Source organism: Triturus cristatus, chromosome 4_2 (assembly GCF_964204655.1).
Source record: "Triturus cristatus chromosome 4_2, aTriCri1.1, whole genome shotgun sequence".
NCBI classification, from domain to species: domain Eukaryota; kingdom Metazoa; phylum Chordata; class Amphibia; order Caudata; family Salamandridae; genus Triturus; species Triturus cristatus.
In genome coordinates, this window is record NC_140586.1 from 324,054,273 (window position 1) to 324,070,923 (window position 16,651).

Consider the following 16,651-nt stretch of genomic DNA (forward strand, 5'->3'; position numbering starts at 1 on the left):
ATGAATCATCACCTTCAGATTGTGGAGAAAGTTTGGCCCTAAGAAATCCCAAACAAAAAACGACGCACAGGCAGATTTAAAAATGGGGGTTGTGCTCTGGCTACATTTCATCAGATAGTTTAGCCCCACCCCACGGAATAACCAACTATGGCCTTCTCAGAATAAGTTTTACTCAATGTTTAATTTATAAAAAACATAAGTCCCAGGCTCTCATCAGGAGGCAGCTTGCACCAGCCCATTTCTCCAGTTAGCGCTTCCTAAAACAGAACCAACTACTAACCATGAAAGTTTGGACAGGGTGTGGCATACTGGCCAGAGCCGCCGCCTTCGGAGCTGGGGAGCCAGATTCGAGTCTCGGGTCAGCTAAACATCCTGTGATTCTGGGCAAATCACTATATCTTCCCCAGCCTACCATAAATAAATATGTCCTTAACTGGTGCTCATGAAAATACGCAGGCGTAGATAATTAAGTTTATAACACAACAAGGCACTGGGAAGTTCCAATGACTTAAAGGGTATGAGAGGCAAAATTGTGTAGAGTATATCCTCCCTACAAGTAACTATATTCACAAAAAAATACTCTAACGGACCTAGAGAGGGATCCAAAAAACTAAAGGAAAGAGGAAAGTGAAAACTCCTGAAATAAAGGTTGTGCCTAATCCAACCATGGTCGTGGGGGAGATAAGTATTTCTTTAGGTTACCCTCACACACCCTAGTGGTGTCATGCTTCATCATCGGTGGGGGCAGAGTAGCTGCTCCACGTGATATTACGTGAAAGCCGAGGTCCAGAACCAAATAGGTAGCAGGCAGGGCGACCGATCTTAAATAAGACCGCCCATTCTGACTTTTTGGTCCTGTGAGATACAGTCAACCTCCCCGAATTGGATGGAGCCTGGCAGTTGACACACACCCACTCTTACGTAATATCACGTGGAGCAGCTACTCTGCCCCCACCATACTGATAGGATAGGGACACCCCATCCCAGTAATTTCACTCACATAGGGGAGTTACATCCTTGCCCTGAAGAAAGTCCTGGACCATTTTTTGGCCCCTTTTTTTGGACTGAAACATGTCGGCACTAGGGTCCTAGGACCATAACACTCCTATAAGACCCACTTTTATCTATTTTAATTACCCAGACAGACCCAAAAATAAAGGGAAACTGGGGATCTGCCTGAGGTATTTTATTTAGTTAACCCCCTCTGTCTTTAACATATTAAAAGCCCTCCCAACACTGTGGTCGAGCCCACCCGGACTTCTAGGGGTCTGGGTGACCCGATGATGAAGCATGACACCACTAGGGTGTGTGAGGGTAACCTAAAGAAATACTTATCTCCCCCACGACCATGGTTGGATTAGGCACAACCTTTATTTCAGGAGTTTTCACTTTCCTCTTTCCTTTAGTTTTTTGGATCCCTCTCTAGGTCCGTTAGAGTATTTTTTTGTGAATATAGTAGATAATTAAGTGCCAGTGCTGAGCACCGGAAACTACTGGCTCAAATTAAGCACTGTTTTCACTCAATGGGTGTCCTGATTAGCCGGTTGACTCGGGGATAACCCATTGATGAGTCAGTGGTATGTGTTTGTGATAAAATACCCCTTTGTTTTTAGGACCGCTAACCTAGCAATTCTATCCATGGCAGCCAGTGTGTGTGGTTGCGAATAGAGTGAAAAGATACATAATGCCCACATACTAAAAGACAGAGCCAAATACCTCCTTTCGCAAGAAATGCTGAGACACCGATGCACAACAATGACTGTCAGCATGTGCCCAGCACAAACCTGGCCTTGGGAATGGCCTGAGATGGCACAGTCCCTATGACCTATCAATCTTCAGTTCTGTAGTGTTAGGTTCCTTGTAAACCGTGCTCATGGCCCTTTTACATGAACCAGAAAAAAATTACAACAGCCTCATGGCTTAGAAATGCACTGGAATAGGCAGATTTTAAAAACAGTGTTTGGCTACTGGAAGTTCAAAGATGATCAGATTGTGTTCAAACTGAGAAAAGAGGCTCATTCCCTTCCTTTAATGGATGCACCACCATGCCACCATGGGCACATATACCCTAAGTAATCAATGTACCTGCTTGCACTGTAATTACTGACCAAATGCGGCAAACAGCTCAAGCTGAAATGCAGCGTAATGCTTAAAATATTTATAGCGCTCTACAGTACCCAGATTACCAACGTTTGAAGGGTGAAAGGCTGAGTCAGCCCTGTCAGAATTCAAGCCTGTGGCCTGCAGGTCACACACACAGATCCTGGATGCATGGCACCTTGGCACCTGCTGTATGATAACTTTCTTACCCTTACCCACACAAAGTGACTGATTCACAAAAATGTTGCTGTAAGTAGGTGAGACTTACTCTTCTTGTAGTTCTCCTGGCCTACTCCTGAATTCCAGGAGTAAGCCTGGCATATTCTTCCTGGATTATTCCCAGTTTATCTTTGAAACACAAGAGTTACTTATTAATACTACAAGAGTAAGTCAGGGAAAGATCTTTGTGAGTCAGGTCCCCTTTCTTGAACGTGGTAGATTCACCAATGTGAATCCAGACCTAGAAATGTAAATGCAAGAGCCATGCCGAAGAAATGGTTACTCGAAGTAATGGTGGCAAAGTAATGGCAGTGCACTCCCTGCAGTGGGGCACTCAACTCAACTTCTTGCTTACATACCCCACTGTATTTCGTCAACTCCTTTTTTACTGTTAGCACTTATTTTTATTTGCTCTTAATGGACCTCAAGTTTCTGCTGTTGTGCTTACTTTGTAATGTGCTAGTTTCATGATCTTAAGTGCTATGTTGCCTTGCTCATTCACTACCTCGGGGTAATACTGTGCACCTACCCTTGCAACTCTCTCCTATATCTACATCAGAACTTTACATCCTCACATCCCTTTGTCTATCGGATTCTTCTTTTATATAGGGGCTCATTACAATGTTGGGAGCAATCACTTCCGCCCGACACCGGCTCGGTCATGGGACTGATTGACACCGGGTCAGCGGTCCCGACCATCCTATTAGGATACGACCGGACACTGTTTGGTTGCATTCCTACCTTTTACTATGGGAGCATGCATTCCGGCCAGTTTAGTAAAATGGGAGGTGCAGGTCATCCCTGCACCCCGTGGCAGACATCGCAAGGTGCCTGCCATGGGGTGCGGGGATCAACAGGGGGGGCTCCATAGGTGACCCCTCTGCCTCCAACCGGAGGCCGTGCACCCAAGGGGGCCATGCTGGGGGCCCCCAAAGTCATGTTCCGGCAGCCTTTCTGTGTCGTAAAGGCCTGCACAGAAAGGCTGCCGAAACCCGACATTGTAATCTCAAGGGCGGAAAGAGCCGCCCTAGAGATTACAGGCTGCCCTCCGACTGGCCAATGGGCTCCCGGAGCCTGTCGGAAGCCAGACGGAATGACAGGTCAGATTCATTTTCAACCGCCTCCATTGTAATGAGGCGGTCGGAAACGAATCCGACTGGCACATTACGATGCGGTTCGGAAGGCTCTAACCATCGCCGAATCACATCGTTATCGGCCCCTAAATGTTGATATATATTTTTGATAATGCTTTATGTAACTCGGGTACTTGCTGCTATTTTGCCTACATATCCAATTGTAAACCATTTGCCATTTTTAATATTGCTATATAGTTTTATCTATTCTCTATGTGCCTCATGTTAAAAGCGCTCTAATAACGTTGGGTCTAGTTCGATCTATATAAAATTCACAAATAAATAAATAGGCTGAGTAATTTTACCTGCCTCCGTGCCATGGATACTTCTTATTCACTGCTGGAATGGCAAAAATACACCGGGCCTCATTTATGAGGCCCTTACACCGCCATTAAGTCACTTTTTGTGACGCTGCAGCAGCGTAAAAACTGTGCTACACTGCATCATATTTACAAAGTTACGCATCTAAGCAGATGCGTCACTTTGTAAATCCCTGCACTACATTATACCTGTGACAGGTATAATGTATGCAGGGTGGGCGTTCCAACGCAGAAAAGCCTCATAGAAGTAGCGCAGTGAAACCTGTGAGATTTCTGCACCACTTCTACCGCGTCACTGCGTCAAATCCTTATGCCTGCATGAAGCAGGCGTAAGGGGTGATGCAGGTCTGTTCACTTGCCCTATGTTAAATGTCACATTTTTGGAGGTGTGTCTGTTTCCAGCCACACTCCAGCAATGCGCCATTTTTGCGCCGACAGATGCGTCAGGATTCCTGTATATCTGTAAATCCTTAGTCATCGAGTGCTGTACAGTAAATACGGCGCATGCATGGTGTCACAAGGATGGCGCACTGAAAAGTGCTGCATCGCTGTTTCACCCCAGCGATGCGACACTTTTCATAAATAAGGCCCTCCGAGTCTGTGGTTATCTGGGAAAGTGAGTGTGCACTACCCTGAGCCAAGAAGCGTAGTACTGCGTGGAGTGCTTCACGGGTTAATGCACCACCTGCTGAATTCAAAGTGATCTTATTCTGTAGGGCCATCTCATCATTGCATCCTTCTGAGATGGATAAAAATGACTACCATTGACTTAGAACATAGTGACATCTTTACACACAGCGCTTAGAAACCCTGTGTTGTTTCACTGCTATATAACTTGCAATTTTGTCGGAATGTACTGCAGGCTAGAATAGAAGCGGAGCTCACAAACCTAACGACACTCAACAGGATTGTTCCAGACTTCCTGGGAGCCTGTACCAGGAGAGGGGGGCTGTACCAGAAGGGGGAACTGGGAGTTGAGAGTCACTGTCTGACTTTCCTTCGCAAGGAAATATCAGAGGCACAAAATCATGCTCAAAGCAGGGCGCACGCCTCCCAGATCTGGAAGAGGAGTCGGGAAGGAGTCACATACCTACCCCAATGGTTAAAGCAAACAAAAACACATGGAAACGGTTCAACAGGGAATTTCTGAAATTGTAAGAAATGAGGATGTGTTCTTGAAATAACAAACTCGTCAAAGTCCCTAGACTATCTCTCATCCGGTGTTCCCATTTTCCCACAGATATGCAGCAATGTTTAAGCAAAACAGATTTGTTTTTAAGCAGAACAGATTGGAAACAAGATTAAAAAGCCACGCGCATCCTATAAAATTAAGTCTTCTTTTTAGCCATTGTGGCATGAGCAAAAATGAAATGTAGTGTAGTGTTTGAGATGCGCGCTGCGGAGCGGCGAGAATTCGATTTTAATTAGTAATGTGCAATTTACGAGATAAAATACCATTTTAAGGAAAAATGCCAATGTCATAAACTATGCAACGTTTTGAGCTGAACAAACGCTTGAGAAAATCTATGCAATTCAAGTTTTTTTCATTTTTCCACTAAAAATTATGGAAACAGTCTTTTTTTGCGGGGGGGGGGGTGTTCCTCTTTACTTTAGCAAAAAAATGAAAAAAATACTAACGTCTGACTTTTTGCCAGAAAATTTCACTAGAGGCGCACATTGGACAAAGATGTATGCTTCAGCATATTCTTGAAGTGCAGAATTATTCATTCTGTTGAATTTCTCAAGTGGAATAAACATTTTGCACTAGTCTCGATAAAGGCGTCCCTGTTCGAACCAATAGTGTGATCCTGGGCAAACCACCTTGTTGCCCTGTACCTTATTTCCCTTTCTGGCGTTTGACAGCTAGAAAAGAGAGAGGGCAACTTCCAGTATTAAATTCTAAATCAAATGCATTTTTTTGTATTAACTAACCCCCGAATCTAGCTCCAGATAGATGCTCTTATCTTCCCCACACTGTGTGGACTCTCTTTTTCACACATTGCTGAGAGCACACAACCCGGCCACATGTGCGGCGAGTGAGAAGTTCCCTCCTAGCGCCACACTGCGAGCTAAGTCACCTCTGGGCGCTACCTTACCTGGGTCGTGGAAGGGAACCAGCGCAAAGTTGTAGAGCGGCTTCTTGGGTCTCTTCAGCGACGTCTCCAGGATCTTCGAGGCGCCGTCGATAACCTGGACCAGGTCGTCGTACATGGAGCCCGTCACGTCAAAGACGAAGGCAAGGGTGGACGCCCCCTCGGTGGTCTCCTCGGTTGCGGGCACCTTCTCTGCGCCGGTGTCTTGAGCAGGGCTACGGGGGGCAGCGGCTAGCAAGAGGAGCAGATAGAGGGGCGCACGCCCCTGTGGGCCCCTCCGAAGAGGCATTGTGGACTCGCCTTCTGGAGAGTTTAGCCTTGAATGAGCATCAATGGGCGCCCGCTGAGGTGAACGAGCACATCTGGGGCCGGGAGAAAGTTTCTCTCCTTCAAGGGGACAGCTGCGGTCCAAGCGCTCACAGACAAGGTTTACTCAGGGAAGGGGAGCTGTGCACAAAAACATGCTACTTGACCCGTGAGGCTTCCTGGAGGGTTGTCTCTTCCTGTCCCACTTTGCCCCGTGTTTATTTCCTCTGCGGGGCTGTGGAGGAAGCACAAAGCATGCCCCCTTCTGCGTGACCCTCCTATGATGGGCTGGCTCAGAATGAAAGTCTTACCATTGTTCGCCCTCAGCTGGACTCGCAGAGCTCGCATCTGCCAGTTAAGCTCTCTAGCGCCACCTTCCGAATCCTGTTAAAGTTGGGAGTCAGGGGGTCTGAATTTGTACCGCTGGAGCAATTACTCTTGAAAGTTGAGGTGGGCAACTCAACAATTTAGCAGGGAGATTTGAGCCTAACAAAGGGTCTGGCTTGGATCTCAGAGCCTGGGCACGAGCCGAGCCATGAAAACGTTTCCGATGCAACAAACATCGCATAAATATCAAACGCATTCTCTTAAAAAAACACAAACAAAAAAAACCTGGAAGTTTTTAAACTTAGTACATCAGTTTTTTTAGATGAATTTTAAACTTGAACCTAAATGCATTTACACAGTCTCGAGGCCCAGGCTACAACGCCATTAGTGACCTGAGGCAAGTCAGTTGTTACGTGTACCCTGGTTGTGGTCTAAGTTGTTATCAGGGAGGGAGCAACATTACACTCTGTAAAATCAAACACAAGAGAAGCTTTTGTACACCCCGTATTCTGAACTCATGTATTTCAAGGTTCAAAAAAGAAGAAAAAGAGGTCCCAGTGAAATAAAATGTTTGCAGAGGATCACACATTTTGGTCAAGCTTTGAAGCTGGGATTGAGACGAAGTTTTCTAGCTTCACATTGTGCAATTTAGCCACTAGAGGGGCTTACTTTTGAGAGTCCTGCATCACCTTTGCACCACGTAAAGCGGCACATGCGTGACACAGGGCTCTCATAAAGATTTATGAAGTCTTTGAGTAGCTAATAAAACATGAGTAAGGCAATGCAGCGCAAATCGCTGCATCGCCTTACTCCGAGTCTGCAAGGCGTTCCATGGGAGTTACAGTGGGTGTACCAATGCAATACCAATGGAATTTGACGCGGACCCAGATTTACAAAGTGATGTAAACCTGGGAAAGCATCAAATCCGTACGCCTCCTGAGGTGAGTTGTAATGAGGAGAAATATGTTTAGTTCTCCTTGTTTTTTACCTCTTTCTGCAGCACACATAGAAAGAAGAAAATGCCTTTTAGGATTGTTTTTGTGCAGGAAGGTGTCCCTTCCAACACAAAAACAATCCTGCCTGCACCAGAGGCACCCTTGCACCATGGTGCAAGGGTGCCTACATTGGTGCTACGCTGCCAAAACAGCAAAACACACAAGATGATGGACGGAATGTTGCACATTGGCAAAACATTCACCCCCAGTCACAGATCTGGGTTTAATCCATCGTTATTTTGCTCACCACACCACCCCAGTTCAGACATGGCCATATGCAAATCAGTCTTGACCCTGTGCCTCATGGGAACAGTCCAGCCCGAACTGCCAAGCCATGTCTTCCCTGGACCGGAATCAAGCATCCTAGGACCGGTTTAGGGGTTTCACCCCTCTTCAGCCAGGATAGCTTGACTCCAGTGGCGTAGTGAGCACAGGGCCCACGTCTGGGCATACCCTTCCCACATAAGGTGAACAGCAAAACACACAAGATGATGGACGGAATGTTGCATATTGGCAAAAAGATGGATTTAGGCCCAGATCTCTGTACTGGGGTGAATGTATGACATTGTTTTGCATTCTGTCCATCAATAGTTCATTTTGCATTTGTCACCCCGAGTGGGACGGGTATGCTCAGACGTAAGTCCCGTGCTCTCCATGCCACTGGAATCAAGCTATCCTGGCTGAAGAGGGGTGAAACCCCAAAACCGGTCCTAGGATGCTTGTTTCCAGTCCAGGAAGGACCTGGCCTGGCAGTTCGGGCTGGACTGTTCCCATGGGGCACAGGGTCAAGACTGATTTGCATATGGCTGGGTGCAAACTGGAATGGCATGGTGAGCAAAAAAACGATGGATTTAGGCCCAGATCTCTGTACTGGGGTGAATGTTTGACATTGTTCTGCATTCTCTCCATCAATAGTTCATTTTGCATTTGTCACCCCGAGTGGGACGGGTATGCTCAGATGTGAGTCCCGTGCTCTCCATGCCTCTGGAATCAAGCTATCCTGGCTGAAGAGGGGTGAAACCCCGAAACCGGTCCTAGGATGCTTATTCCAGTCCAGGAAGGACCTGGCCTGGCAGTTCGGGCTGGACTGTTCCCATGGGGCACAGGGTCAAGACTGATTTGCATATGGCTGGGTGCAAACTGGAATGACATGGTGAGCAAAAAAACGATGGATTTAGGCCCAGATCTCTGTACTGGGGTGAATGTATGACATTGTTCTGCATTCTGTCCATCAATAGTTCATTTTGCATTTGTCACCCCGAGTGGGACGGGTATGCTCAGACGTGAGTCCCGTGCTCTCCATGCCACTGGAATCAAGCTATCCTGGCTGAAGAGGGGTGAAACCCCGAAACCTGTCCTAGGATGCTCGCGTCCAGGAAGAACCTGGCCTGGCAGTTCGGGCTGGACTGTTCCCATGGGGCACAGGGTCAAGACTGATTTGCATATGGCTGGGTGCAAACTGGAATGGCATGGTGAGCAACAAAACGATGGATTTAGGCCCAGATCTCTGTACTGGGGTGAATGTATGACATTGTTCTGCATTCTGTCCATCAATAGTTCATTTTGCATTTGTCACCCCGAGTGGGACGGGTATGCTCAGACGTGAGTCCCGTGCTCTCCATGCCACTGGAATCAAGCTATCCTGACTGAAGAGGGGTGAAACCCCGAAACCGGTCCTAGGATGCTTGTTTCCAGTCCAGGAAAGACCTGGCCTGGCAGTCCGGGCTGGACTGTTCCCATGGGGCACAGGGTCAAGACTGATTTGCATATGGCTGGGTGCAAACTGGAATGGCATGGTGAGCAAAAAAACGATGGATTTATGCCCAGATCTCTGTACTGGGGTGAATGTATGACATTGTTCTGCATTCTGTCCATCAATAGTTCATTTTACGCTGCCAAAATGGCACCTTTGCGGGCAGAAAGGACATAATGGACTGTATTGCTTAAATATAGTGCATTCTTGCACTTTCACTTTGGCATAGGGCAGCGCAGCACGGTGCCTTGTTGCACTGCCATAAGGCCAAATGCCATAAATGAGGCCCTAGTTGTGTAGCTCTTTTTCTCCTATTTTACATCAAAAGTTAATGATTTGCCTTTAATTCTTGACACATGAGGCTAGAGCGTCGGTGACAGGTAGAAGCCACATAAAAGATCAGCGGTTTTGGGGTTTCGAGGGTGCAAGAGGACTTGAAGCTGACCCAGAGACAGGCATTTGGTTCAAGTCTGGCTAAAGCCTTCACTGGCACGTCCACCCCCAGGAATGGCCATTAAATGGTAAAACCTGTGCATAACGTCATTAAGTCCATGTAGTGAAATAAAATCTAAAGTTTAGATTTACTGAACTTTAGAGAGAGTTCTTACTTGTTGAACAAGGGTGGAACACAATACAAAGGTACTCAGATGGCAAATTGATCAACACAGGCAAGTTAATGGATTTTTGCCCTGAAATTGATGCAAGCTTAGGGCCTCATTACGAGTTTGGCGGTGCGGGAGCGAGACCGCCCCGCTCCCACACCGCCAAACTCGTGGTTGAACTGCCCGCCAGATTAGAAGTTTCGTTAGATTAGAAGGGTCGTTCTTTAGCGTTGTCACGCCGGTGGCTGTGAAATAGGCACCGCAATGGGAACGTCAAAATCAGTACCTGCGTGGCATGGACTGCTGCAGCCCATGCCGTGCAGGTACTCGGGTGCATGCACTCAGGGGGGCACAACATGTGCCCCTCTGCATGCACCCATGGCACCTCGTAAGGCCCCCTTTGTTTCCTCACCACCACATTTTTAAAGGTGGTCGCACCGCCATGAAAAGTATGGCGGTGAGGAAACTTGTAATATGCTTGGCGTGGCCGCAGCGGCCCGCCAAGCAAATTGCGGCCTCAAGTCTACCCGGTTGCGGTGGTCCCAGGCCAGCACGACCACCTGGGTCGTAATAGGGCGATTAGTAGACCGTCACCGCGGCACCCCGCGAGTCTGGCGGTCCGTGGGCCACGAGACTCGTAATGAGGCCCCTGGTGCTGATACTGCATTGTGTCACATAGCATGACCCCCTTATAATCTGTGGAAAGTGAATGTAATAAGGTGCAATAGAGTAAATAACCTTAGGTTTCCAGGCAAGCCTAGATCAGCTAAATAGCGCAAACTGGTTATGCTTGGAATTCTAGCCCCAACATGAAACCAGAAGTAAGCATTGAGCAGACTGAATATTTCATAATGTTTCCATCTGTAGCCCATATTTTTTGTGAAATAACACATTTTATGCAGTTTACACCCGGGCGGTTGTATGTGTGTAGAAATTTAAATTGAATACACATCTCACACAAGACACCATCCGCTCCTCGATGCCTAGCGGCGCAGCGCTTTAAGTCTTGCACTAAAGCAGCACTTATAGTGTGTGCGATGCAAATGGCTTCCTTGGCATGTGATTAATGGTAAATAAAGTGCTTCACAATTTTCTCCCATCCGCACAACACAGCTCTGTGTATTTTCACACAGCGCTGCTCTACATTTTTCTTTATTTTAGAAAATCTGTGCCAGAGTATTCAAACTGGTATAGAGATATGTTAAAATAGGCCCTCGAAGAAACATTCCTTCTACACATGCCTTCCTTCTCTGCACCCCTTCATCCCGGGGTTAAACCCCACAGTGTATGCAAAGCACAAGGACATGGTTTGCAAAATCCTAACAAGCAAGCACACTGACTTCAAGTCACAACTGAGCAGTTTGAGGATGAAGTGAAGGCTGCCACACGTCCTGGATGGACATGCTTGAAGGGATCACTTTAAGTTGTGTTTCGGCATGACCACACCACTGAAGGCAGGTCATGCAGGCAGCATACAACCGAAGGATGGAAATTCTCCAATGAAACGAAACTTCTCCGTTGTTCCATTCCATTCCATTGTTTGTAGCTCATTGTTGCCACTGCATGCGCGAAATGAGCTCAGAACCCACACCTGGACATACCCATATCATTCAGAGAGACTCACTGAAAGAGGATAAGGGATGGAAGGGAATGCTACCAGGGCCAGACTGGCCGTAGCGGGCACCAGGCAATCCCCCGGTGCGCTGTATGGTTGGGGGCCGGTTTTGGGCCCCTGGGGGCCGATTTTGTTACAGGGCCGTTTTTGCAGCATAGCTGCAAAATCGGCCCTGTAACAAAATCGGCCGAAAACCGGCCCAGGCAAAGAACTCCGCGGCACCCCCAACCCCCCACGCGGGGAGGGGTGCGGCCCAGCACTTTGCCAGGGCCGGTTTTGGTTCCCAGTCCGTTAGGTGAATTCAAGCATTCAGCTCATAACTTTTTTATCATGTCTCAGGGAGGGGCCCTAATTGCAATTTACATGTCTGAATAAGGGTGTCATATCTCACTGTGCATTAGGGGATTGAGCTGTACCTTCCTGATGAGGCCTGACGAGGCCTAACAAGGCTGAAGCATGCGTCAAAACATGCCCAGGCTTCCACGTGTTCTCGTTTAAAGGGGTGTGTGCCGGTCGTTCCGAGTGGACTGACCCATTTGGGGTGGGCGTGGGCCTAACAGTCATTTTCATATGGTTGGTTCTTGCCTGGAATGTTATAGTATGAAAAGCCCAAAGGATTATAATAAAGTCAATTTCCATTCGGGCAATGAGCGAATAAATAAATAAATATTCTCATGACTATAATGAACCTTTTCATGACAGCCCTCTATGAAGAGCTGAATGGGCCATAAAGAGCGTGAAGCATGTCTCTGATTGTTGAACCAGTTTGATATATGACTCTATAAACCTGGGTGGGATATAACGCATAATATCCGATGTATGCTTGTGAATTCACAGTGTGAGGTGGAAACCAACACCATGCAGCAAAAGCATGCCTGTAATAGGCAGCACCCACATACGTCATCATCATTATCTGCAATCTCTACTGGTGACTTAAAAAGCATATTCCATAAATACGCCACACAATAGGATGTGCATTAGACAAGCATTTATAAAGCCAACGGTGCTATGTTGACTGCCACTCTTTTGGCTATGTCATAGCTTGTTTGGCTTTTGCACAACTTTATTGCTGGGGAAGCTGCTGGACCCTCACCAAACACCCAAAAGCTAAAAAACAGAAAAAAACAGTGTGTCTCAAAAAGCTCACTTTGCCCTTGTAACCCCTGACACTGTAGGCCGATCTGGTGGCTTAGCAGACTATTACGTCCACAGTATGGGCCTGTGTTTGGCCTCATGGTTACAAGCACAAATACTGGGGGTCCACTCAGCTTTTCATCCTTCTGAGGTCTATAAAATGAGTACCATTGAGTTAGGTAACAATAAACATCTGGTTTTCAGGGCAGAGATACCCTTGTGGGTGAACGTTTGCTTTCCAATACACATGTTATGTTAAGGCGACTATTTTGTGTGCGTATGTCCTCCTTGGGAGAAGGTAGAATGCTTCACTCACATTGGTGTCAGCCAATGGCTCACCTATGGCCTCTTGTTGTATGCCATAGTGGGTGGAAGGAAAATGCGAATGATACAACAGCAGGTCAATGGAAGAGGAGGGCTGGCTCGTGGCCTACATAAGTAAGAATGCTATAATTTTAATAAAATCAAAGGGTCTTGACTACGCATGACCTAAAAGACAGTAGATAGAAACGCACAAGTATATACAGCATATTTTTTAAATTAACTTGAATTTGCAGGCCATTGCTTCATTATTTGCTCTCCAACTTTTGATTAATTTCACTTTTTTAGGTCTCGCCTGACCCAGCGCATGCGCTGGTCTGGCGAGACTTATTGAGAGGGCTCCAAAAAGTGCTACCAGGCCAGCCTAGAGCTACAGTGCATGTGCGCGGGCGCGCGCGCTGAGCTTTACCGCGCTTTACCGCGCTTTACCGCGATTACTTTCACTTTCGCGGCCGCTTTGATGTTTGATCGTGATTGCGATTGCGATCACTTTCACTTTCGCGGCCGCACGCCCGCTTTGCATAACCAATAGGTCTCGCTTTTGGGACCTTATAAGTATTTAGTTATGCAACTGTTGCATGGCTAAACACTTATAAGGTCCCAAAGACGAGACCTATTGGCTATGCCAATGCTTCTTCTGTTATACTGGTTAAAAAGCGGTCAGTGAGCTGTACCCATTGGTTCCTCCAGGCCTATATTAGCATACCTGTATGCCCATCTGTGCCTTGGGATTTGCTGTACATATTCAAACCCTTTAGCTTAGGTTATATTTTTCTTTAGCATTCAGCAATACTATACGTGCCATCAATGTAGAGAGAATGTTTTTGAGGCACCAAGACACCTTTAGAGCAGCATTTTGCTTAGAATCAATTACACTAAAAAACAGACATTTAGCAGTAAATAGCTCATCCTCACAGCTTCAGTTCCTGCTTTGGTGCAAGGGTAAAAGTCCGAGATAAAAAGGTGCAGGAGTGACGGGTGTCAATTTAGGGATAGTGGTGTTGAGGATTGCAGGTGATGTTTGCATAGCCCTGTATATGAGCCTTCTTTCAGCTTACATACCCGGATCCCAGCCTTCTCCCACTATGTTCCTAAAACCCCACATGAAAATGGATCTGGACTCACTTCTGATAGATTCCTGTCCTTACTTTCTTCTAAGTGGCCCTCGCCTTACTTTCCATCCAGGGCCAGCCTTAGGGCGGTGTGACTGGTGCAGCCGCACTGGGTGCCGACCCGAAGGCGGGTACTGACCTCAGGGGGAGCGCTGTATATAGCGATAACTTACGATTTAAATGCACCTGCTGCAGAGTTCCTTGTGCTTCCAGCTTTCAAGCAGCAATAAAAACATCTTGATAATTCTTGTGATTAATGTTCCTGCTAGAGAGAGTAGTTGGAGATGTGTCTAATGCATACATGCCCATAGACCTGATTCAGGAGGGAGACTTCTGACTTTTTAGGACATAAATGGCTTTATATTGTCTGTATCCCACCTAAAATGGCTTCTGCTTCAATAGACATTAATGGGGAAAAACATTCTGTTGATTTTTTTTTTAAATCTCATGCTTTCCTCTTTTAAAATGTAGACATGTATACTAATGGCACTTTTAACTCGCCATAAAGTAGCGCAGAGGGTTAATGCACATACTGCAAGGAACAGATCTGCATTTTTTGTGGACAGCTGAGTGATCGGTAAAGCCAGCCTTTTATCAGCGCTTTAAAACAAATAAAATGTATGTGAGAGAGGGGCTATGGAGAGATGAGGGGCACTTTTTCCGGATGGTAGTGAGGGAATCTGAGGAGGTCATGCAGGGGGAGCGCAAAAATAGATTTTCGCACCAGGCGCCACCAGTGCTAAAGTTGGCCCATTTAAATCCTCTTCATTCCCCCTCTTTCTGGGTATAGCGTCTTCCCAGTCTCATGCCTGTCTGCCATAAACTCTTATCGTACTCCTGCAAATGGCTCACACCTCATTTCATAGATCGCAACCTCTCTTTCTTTAAAACCCTATTCCGGCAACCTAACAATAACTAACCTCCGCCAGACTATTTATCTATCTCACCAACCATTTGCCCGAAACCACACAGCCCCCGCTAAAGATCACGTTCATTTTAATCTATCACAAAGAAACTGGAGCAAATGCCTTGTGAGAAAGTGCCATCTTTCTTGCATGGTATGCCCCCACTTTTTGCTGAATTGCTGATGTACTTTGACTGAGTGTGCCCTGGGCTCCTGCCAACCAGGTGCCCAGGGCCTGTGTTCCTTCCCTAAAACTGCAATGAAGCCTAAATCCAATTGGCATCTCTGGCCACATGTCAGCCCCTGGGAAATGGTATCCTAGGTACCCAGGGCCCTGTGACCAGAGAAGGCCCTTAAGGGCTGCAGCACTTAGTGTGCCACCCTTAGAGGCCCTGTACCCTGACACACTCACACTGCCTTAGCAGGCTGAGTGTCTTGGTGCAGAACAAAATAGAGAGTCGACATGGCACACATCCCTGTGTGCCATGCCCACAACACACACTGCCCTGGCATACCTCAATTACCCCTCTAGCTGGGTGCACTATGCCAGTGGTGTGGGTACAGGTGCATGAGCCCTGTACCCCTACAGTACCCAGGTCCATTCCTGGGCACTGTAAGTGCAGTGCTGCCATCAAGAGTATATGGTGCTGGGAGGTTGTCATTACGAACTCCACAGCACCATGGCTACACTGAAAACTGAGAAGTTTGGTATCAAACTTCTCAGCACATTAAACCCACACTTATGCCAGTGTGGGATTTAATGTAAAATGCACGACAGAGGGCAACTTAGAGTTGCCCCCTGAAACTAATCAACAACCTGTGTCCTGACTGAGAGGCTGCATAGGCTGCCACCCAGCAGACAGGTTGCTGGCCCCCTGGGTAGAGAGCCATCCGCTCCCGGGGCCTGCAACAATGCACATCCTGGGGCGAGGTTCCAAGCCTCCTCCCCCAGGATGGGCAGGGGAAGCTTCAAAGGCATGCCGCCTTTGTGAGCCTCCCCAGACCACTTGCTGTACTCAGCAACTGGTCCCCACCGGTTCTAACCCCCACTCTGGCGGGAAGACCAGCGGGAAAACCCAAGGGAGGAAAGGGATGTGCCAGACTCTGCCAACCCCACCCCTCAGGTGGGGGAGGCGAGGTGAAGTACAACTCCGGGCTCTCGCCATCTTGAGGATGGGGAGCCCTACCCAATAAGGACTAGGCTCCTGCCCCCCTCCCACTGGAGAGTGGCAGGATAGGGGGTATACCCACCCCATGGAAGGGACCCATTGGTCCCTGCCCTTTATCTACCTGTAACACCCCTAAATGTAGTATTTAGGGGCACCCTGAACCTTCCTTCCGCAGATCCCGATTCCGAAACAAGAAGAAGAACAAGAAGAAAGAAGACCTGCCGTGCAGCTGCTAACAAGAGGACAACACCAACTGACTTGGCCCCAGCCCTACAGGCCTGTCGACCCCCGAACCTGCTCCTGCTAAACCCCGGCGTCTCCAGTGGTCAGCAACCTCGAAAATCCCGGAGTACCTGACTGCCTTGCTCATCTAAAGACTGGGACTCCCACGAGCAGTGGTTCTGCTCAAACAAGCAACAACCCCTGGTGCCAGCCAGAAACCGCAAATCCAGCACACTCTGCACCCCCCGAGCCCGGCCTGTGCCTGAGTGAACAGAGACCACAAGAACGTCCCCCCAGCAACTGTGACCAAGAATCCAGCACCCATG

General features: G+C 47.6%; 1 protein-coding gene across 1 annotated transcript in view; it reads right to left on the reverse strand.

Moving 5' to 3' along the window:
* HMCN1 (hemicentin 1) overlaps positions 1 to 6,471 on the reverse strand; it is a 1,072,905-nt gene extending 1,066,434 nt beyond the window's left edge. Inside the window, exon 1 of the mRNA XM_085601687.1 lies at positions 5,869 to 6,471. Coding sequence (XP_085457813.1) covers positions 5,869 to 6,154 — 286 coding nt within the window. The 5' untranslated portion in view covers positions 6,155 to 6,471. The remainder of the gene's footprint in view (positions 1 to 5,868) is intronic.
* Between the last annotated feature and the right edge of the window lie 10,180 nt (positions 6,472 to 16,651).